The sequence below is a fragment of the Corapipo altera genome, unplaced genomic scaffold, assembly GCF_003945725.1.
Source record: "Corapipo altera isolate COAL_440 unplaced genomic scaffold, ASM394572v1 89, whole genome shotgun sequence".
NCBI classification, from domain to species: domain Eukaryota; kingdom Metazoa; phylum Chordata; class Aves; order Passeriformes; family Pipridae; genus Corapipo; species Corapipo altera.
Window position 1 is genome coordinate 113,119 of NW_020884968.1, and position 7,554 is coordinate 120,672.

General features: G+C 39.4%; 1 protein-coding gene across 1 annotated transcript in view; it reads left to right on the forward strand.

The window, feature by feature from the left end:
* Positions 1-331: 331 nt before the first annotated feature.
* Positions 332-7,554, forward strand: part of STAC (SH3 and cysteine rich domain) — a 73,094-nt gene continuing 65,871 nt past the window's right edge. The window contains exon 1 of the mRNA XM_027665044.1: positions 332-784. Coding sequence (XP_027520845.1) covers positions 668-784 — 117 coding nt within the window. The 5' untranslated portion in view covers positions 332-667. The remainder of the gene's footprint in view (positions 785-7,554) is intronic.

The following is a 7,554-nucleotide window of genomic DNA, read 5'->3' on the forward strand; positions in this document are numbered from 1 at the left end:
AAAAGGAAGATTCATTTTTCTCCTCTGTTTCTAAAGTCCTTCTTCAGGGCTTCTTCTTCAGGAAAAGACTCGTAAGAATATAACAGTGCCCTTCAGCTCTATCTTCTCCAACCTGTAAAAAGGTAAAATGCTTTAAAACCTCATATACACTGCCTATCTGTATGCGTGTGTGTGTGTGCATGCGTGCATTACTTTCTTTCACTACTATGACAGCACATGCTCCTCCAAAGCTATTCACAGCATTAGAAATACAACTCCTCCCTCCAGTGCCCCGCGTGTGTGTGTGCGTGGCTTGGGCTTTCTGCTTCAAATCACTCCCTTCTGATTGTGGGGCTGACGGTCACGACTCTGCTCCACACCTCCAGGCTTCCTATGGAGGGGAGGAGTACCGGGGAAAAGCAGGCACTTAACTGACCTACAGAGCCATCGATAACTTACTCCCTCGCAGCAGAATTACATAGGAAAGGGGAGGGAGGAAGGAGGGGGAGGAGGAGGAGAAGGAAAAAAGAGAAAATCGAGAGAATTCTAGTCTTGCAAATATAGTGAAACCAAGCAGTTGGAGTTCATTTGCTCTAGAAAAGCAGAGAAGGAAGGGGACGTTAAATGAAAAACAGCAAGAACAGTCTGTAGCTTTTTTTCCTTATAGTGACAGTGTTTTAGAGGTAAAATGATTCCTCCGAGCAGCACGACTGAAGTCAGCATGGACAGTGTGGAGAAAGAGAATGAAGTGGAGAGCCCAGAGCAACCCCCCTCTCCAGCATCAACCACCAGCCAGGAATCAAAGGTACTCAGAGTATGAGATATTTTTTTTTTTTTCACTCTTTCTTTGTTTTGAAAAGAGATGTGTTGCTTTGATTTTTATTTGGAGCCTATGCCAGCCCTGCCCAGCAGTAGAGGTGCTATGAGCCACCTCTGACTGCGGTGCCTGCTCTGACACTCCTACTTCTGAATTCTCCCTGTCACCTCAGGAATCTGAACTGGGAAAATACCTGCCTTTTGAGACGTTTGGGTTTGGGGACTTTTGCTTTTGTTTCCTCCTCCTTATTACAGTAAGGTCCTGGAGTAATGATGGGGCTCAGGGAGGTGATCACTGCCAATGGATGTTGTTAGCTGTTTTCACACCAAGTATCAGATCACTTAAAGGGTTTGGTTGGAAAAATTGATTTTCTCAAAGGTTCAGAGAAGAGATTTTTTTCCGAGGGCTTGGAGTATTTCACCTGACTTACCTTCTCTGGCAGACCCATCTATGAACTTTCACTGTTTAATGAGGCAGCAGTTGAAACAGTATGTAAGTGACAATTTTATCACAATGAACCTTATGTACACTACCCAGAAAAGGATTTTTTTTTTTTCACAGCCTTTTTTTGGTTTATGAATTTTTTAATCTGGTTCAATTTACCTTATTGAAAACCAACTTTCAGCTCAAATGGCATGGCCTCTGAATTTTTAATCGCCTTTTATATTAAAAGTTTTTCTGACTGCCAGTATGTTACTTGGAAGACAGAGAGGTAAAGGGTAAAGTAGTAACCCTACATAATGAAAGTTCTTTGCAGCTTACTTGGATGATGTGCTTTTGTTGATCCTCTGTTACTAACTTATGATTGATACCATGGTAGCACCTGACAGATCTTTCTGTGAACTTCACAGTGATGCTGTGTGCTGTGTAAACATGTAAAAATAGGGAGGTCCTTGTAACTAACAGCTTACAGGTGGGTAGAGCTTTAGGAGGTACTGTGAGAGCAAAACAGCTGCTTCACAGGGAAGGTTTGTGCTGGCCAGAATATAAAAGCAGTGGCTGACTGTGTCTAACGTAGAAAGGTTGCTACATTATTCTGTAATTATAGCTAGATTTCTGGAGAGTGAATCAAAATTATCTGTCTGTGTGGGTAGAGTTCTGATGTGGGCTTTGGACTTTTTTTTTTAATACATTTATTTAGATGCTATACTCCAAGGAAAGAGCTGAGGCATTCCCTATGTAATAGAACCTCTTTAAAAGAAAAGAGCTCTTCCAGTAGCAATAGCATACAGTATTCACTATACACATTCAGCACTACTGAGGCAATGCTGGAGTCTTCCTGGTTAATGGGAAATGAAAATTAAATGGGTAATTGGTTTAACCACAAGCTCCAAAAAGATATGGTTGATCTGTGCATAAATCCCACCCCCCTGAGACCACTTCTCTGGAAATGCTGAATTGTTATTTGGGCAGTGGGAAGCTCAGCCCCCAGTGAGGTCCCAAAAGTAACTGCAGCCTTCACTGCACTGCCAGCACCATCTCACCAAGTGTGCTGGGCTGTGCACAGGGCCTGGTGGGCTGTGTGCTCGATATGTTCCCAGCTATGGTCCTCTCTCAGTGCCGGAATGGTTAAGGAGCTCCATGTGCCACTTGATAACAGTGATTCTGGAGGGACTTTCCCACTGGATCACAGAATGCTGTTCCCAAAACAAACTGACCGGCATGGATCCAAACCGGAGAGAAAGTGAAGAGCTGCACTGAGGGTTCCTTCTTGCTGTTTGTGCACCTATGTGTTTCCAAGGATGACAACAGGATTAAGGCACATCCGGCCAGAGAACAAATAGGCTACAAAACTGTTTATAAACAAACATTATTATCGTTATTTTTTTCAATCTTGTGAGCATTTGAAGTGGTACACTGAAAGAGGCAAAAGCTATGTCTATGCATTTGATGCCATTACTTGTACACAGATATTTTTAGTAAAAAAGTAATCAGTGTATTCACATTTTAGAGCTGCAGATATGGTCAGATAACATGCTGTATTGTCATTACAGTAGATGGAGTCAATAGAATCTTCTGATCACTGAGGTGATAAGATTTCTTTCTTTGGTCCAACTAAATAGCAGGATGGAAAAAAATCTGTGATTTCATTTTTTATTTTTTAAGAGAATTGATGTACTTAAAAAACTAGAGCTTGACAGAGGCATAAGTCAGTGCTTTTATTCTGTGGTGTCCCCTGCTGAGGGAGTTATCCTGTCATTCACAGAAAACTAAGTTTTTCTCAGGTACTCTCTGCTACCCAGGTTAACAAGTTCATGCCTGCTGCATTTATTGTAGAACAGTTTGTGCAGTATTTAATTACCTTACAATGACTTGTTTCTGTAGCACAACACTATTATGCCTCCAAATATGGGAACAGAAACAACATGGATAATAGCAACCTTCAAAATGCATTTGAAAACACTTCAACAGAAAAGCAATTTTGAAAAAATAATGTACAATTAATAGCAGCAAGCTTGCTTCCAGTCCAATGTAATCACAGACAACTGTGGTAGATAGTCCCATGTAGTATCAAACTCCCGAAAAGAGTTTTATCTAGCACCCTCTAGACTGTACTCAGAAGATGACAGGAAGGAGATACAGCAAATTCTGACTTACGTGAGTTTGAGACAGAATTTCTGGCTGCTACCAAGTTGCTGAAATCTGAAAGGATGACTCTCATGTGTTAGTCACATACCTCTGTGTCACAGGAAAGCAGCTCACTCTTTAACATACACTAAAACCTCCCACCACCTTTTCCTATGGTTTAAAAAATAATTGCAGGTGAGCACACCTGGCTGCTGAAAGCTGAAGGACTGTACTCTGCTTCGTGTCCTCCTCCTCATGAGCGCCGTAACACCTGAATAACTACTTAGAATGGGGAAATTCAAATATACTTTCAATTCACCAAATTTCCTGGGTCATAAGAGCAAACCAATTTGCATATTCTAAGTATATGTTTACCTTATAGTATAGGTATTGCTACATAACATGATTGAGTCTTTTGGATAGTGTGCCCTCAAGTACTTTACATATAATACCTCCAATGTACTGTCTCACTGTTCAAATAGGTGTCTGAAGAGTAGCAGACATGCTGTAACTGAGCCATCCTGTAGCAATACGTAAAAACCCTACAGCTTGAATAAGGATGTTGCAAAACTAATATTTAATTTATTAAATTAATTTACTGGCTCTTGAAAACATTCGCTTCACACTTAAGTGTGACTTGAGTGGGTACTTAAAGTTTACTAAGAGAATAACTTTAGGGGGTACCATTCAAATACATATAATTGCTAATTTTATTACATTCGTATGCTTGTAGTTATGGTTCCCACCTGTTTGGGTCCTTTGTATTCTATTTCCAAGAAAGAAAATTACCAGTTTGCCAGAGAATTTTGTAGATTTACAGCTCAGCAAGGGAGGTAGTCATTAGTTAATAAATCCCAAGGGAAAATTTCTTCATGATGGTAGCAATTAAAGACACACTGAACACTTGTTCAACCACTAACTTAGCAATATAAGCAGAAATCTAGTGGCAGCAATCAGAGGTCATATTTCTGATGTCTCTTATGTAAATATATCTTGGAACTTGTTAAAAAAACCTGAAATTTGTGTCTAAAACTAAATTTGTGTCTAAAACTAAAATATGTGTCTAAAGAAGAGTCCTACGCATGACATTATTTCTTTATGTTTTGACAGAGTTGGCACATAACTCTGTTAACTTTACCCTTCTTTTATTTAATTGACATTTCTATATGAAGAGGAAAAAGCCCATCTGTTGGTTTCTTTAAGTGTGAGTCAAGTCTTTATTGCTCCACTGTGAATAGTGGCTGGGGTTATTCATAGTCAATAGAGTATATCTGAAAATTCCCTTACCATTTTTAAGTTTTAGGGGAGGCCTGAGCATCTATTATGTTTGAACTAGGATCAATAGAGTTTATTAGCACTGCTGATCTTCAAGGTATTAGTGCTCCATGTCAAGTATGTTAAACTTTCAGGCTTTCTCATACACCCCAAAAGGGCTATCAAGTCCTGCCCCTGCCATTGCAGGCAATCTGTCATGTTAAAAGTTACCTTTTTGTAGACAGCAGTGGATTTCTGTGAAAAGCAAATTTTTTTCCACTGCTCTGCCCATGTCCATCTATTTTATTTTATAAAATCTGACTATAATTGTGATGTACTGCAGTCATGCATCTTTGGAGTGATTTAGAATTTTCCCCTGAACCACAGACTCATGGGCTTGATAAATTGTTTACAGTGAGGTGAGTTAGGTAAGTTGAATAGCTAAAAAATAAAGGAAAAAAGATAAACTGGATTTCCAAATAAATATGGCATCTGGACTATGTATTTCACAAAATAAATGAGTCAGTCGCAGTCTGACACTTTTGTACACTGACTATCTAGTGGCTGATATTCAGGGAAATGCAGACCGTTATCTTCAAATTCAGGTATGGCAATTCAGGAGATGTAGCATGATTGTTCAAATATGAGCTAACCTGGTATGCAGTACATAAAATGGAAGTTGCTAAAGAGTAGCAAGTCAATAAAAGGATTAAGCATTGAAGTTCAAGATGTAGACTTCATTTGTGAATATTCCTCTCTCAGTCAAGAAGGTTGAACTTATATTCCTGTCCTGCTAGACCAATAGACCAATACTGTTTCCATGAGGTTTCAAAACCAGGTGTTAATATTAGATATTGAACTAATAGTAACACCTTGAAACTCTTTGGATTTTAACAGGATTGTGTGGGATTTAAATCTTGTAGGATTTGTGCTATGCTGCTAAGCAGATATCTTCCCCATTTAAAGAGTTAATACTTTATGAACCTCCATAGATGGTTACTAATCAATTAATATTTTAAAAGGGCAGGGACTACGGTGTACAGTTAGTGTTTCACCCTCCACACCAGTGATAAATATCCAGTACATAAACTACTGCTGTAGTCTTCAAAGGAATACCAAACAGCTTAAAAACATCCCATGAAAGAGGAAGAAAAAATCAGTTCTCATTCTTAATCTTACCTCCATGCCCCTGTGTGAAATGGTGAGTACATGTCATGAAGGTAAGATAAAGGGAAAGAAATTAGACTAAGTATTTTTATGCACTTTGATTAAGTGTTGTAACAAAGTATATAGAGGAAGATTTTATTAAAGCAGGAAAGTAATACTCTACCCTATCAATAATTTCTTCAGCAGACTCATTCTTGTGCTTACATTTATTTTGACTTCTCTCCCTTTCTTACTCTTGTTCTGATTAAAACACTCTGGTATCGTTTTCACTTTGATATATATGTCAGATCAGTTCCCAGGCACATCAAGATATCTAAGGCAAAATAGAAATGTGATCAATTAATTCTCTTCTATCCACACTTTCAATAGCGTCAAAATGAAGACATCTACTACCTTTCAGCAACTAAAGATGACTTGACTGAACTCTGGTGTGGCAAAAAAAACGAATTTACTAAAAAATGCAAATTTTCACTGAAGCAAAACAAGTTGTTTTAATGGCTGGAAGAGAGGCCAGTTGTACTATCCCTGTCTCTTATGCTGTATTCTTTTTCATAAAGTAATTCTGTTGAATTCAGGTTTTACCACTACTTTTAAAAGCTCTTCCAACATCTGTATGCTCTAATGGTTAAGAGATGCTATCTACCCTTCACCCTCTTCTAATTCCAGTGGAAGTTTAATTTTTGCTAGTTTGTGTGGAATTGTTATTTTGAAAATGTTACTTTAGCTTAGACATCTCTTTTCCATTCTTGGTACCTGTTTCCATCATGTAAGAATAGACTTCTATGTCTGTTACCAGTATTTTATTTTCTATACCAAATAATCCTGATTGACGTAAGATAAACTCTCCGTTCTTCACCTCATTCTAGTAGCAGATCCATGAATCTGTTTCAGTATTGAATAATCCTTCCTGAAAAAGGATGACTGAATTTTTGCATGGTATTCTACCTGAGATCTCATACAGTATCAGTATTGCTTTACTAACTTTCCTGGAAACCTTGGTGTTTTTGTCTCCTAGTCAGCCCTTCGTGAGCCAGAGGTCTCCGTTCTATTATTCTGTAATTTCCTGTGGATCCAGGATGCATTTATCTGTCCTCATCTAGAGTGCTTTGAATCAGGTCTCAGGTACACAAGCTTGCATTTCCACAGCTGAACTTCATCACATTTCCCTAAGTCCATCCCTCAAGGTGCAGGCCTCTTCATATGTGGCAATGCCTCCCACAGAATGTTGTTAAAGAAACTTTCTTACCTGACTATCCAGAAGCCACTCTGGTTGTCACTCTCGTGCCACTTGAGCTGGGGCCGAGGCCCCTTTGCCGCTGTACACACTCACACAGTCAGACCAGGTTTCCTTACTGGCTCAACCTCAGGTTTCCCATAGCAGAGTCTCAGGTGTCTTGATCCTTAAATCACTTTAATCATGGCACAATAACAAAATAACAACTTGAGCTGGGTGCCTCCAAGGAGGAACCCCAAAGAAAGGAAACCCTGGGATTTTATACAGTCTCAGGGTGCAAAAGTCTGGAGTCCTCGTCCTCACCTGGCTGGACCAGAGGACTCTGTGCCCTTTGTTGTGCAAAGCATCTGCCGTTCACAGTGTCTTGCCTGTTGTCCCACCACCCAGAGCTCAATATGCAGCTGCACACCAAGCTGTCTGCACTAGATGTATGTCAAGAATGTCGGAGGGAAATGGTCTTATGACATGCACAGTCTTTGCATCATATCCAGTAATAAAAGTAGAGAGCAATATTGACCCTAAGACTAGGTCGGTG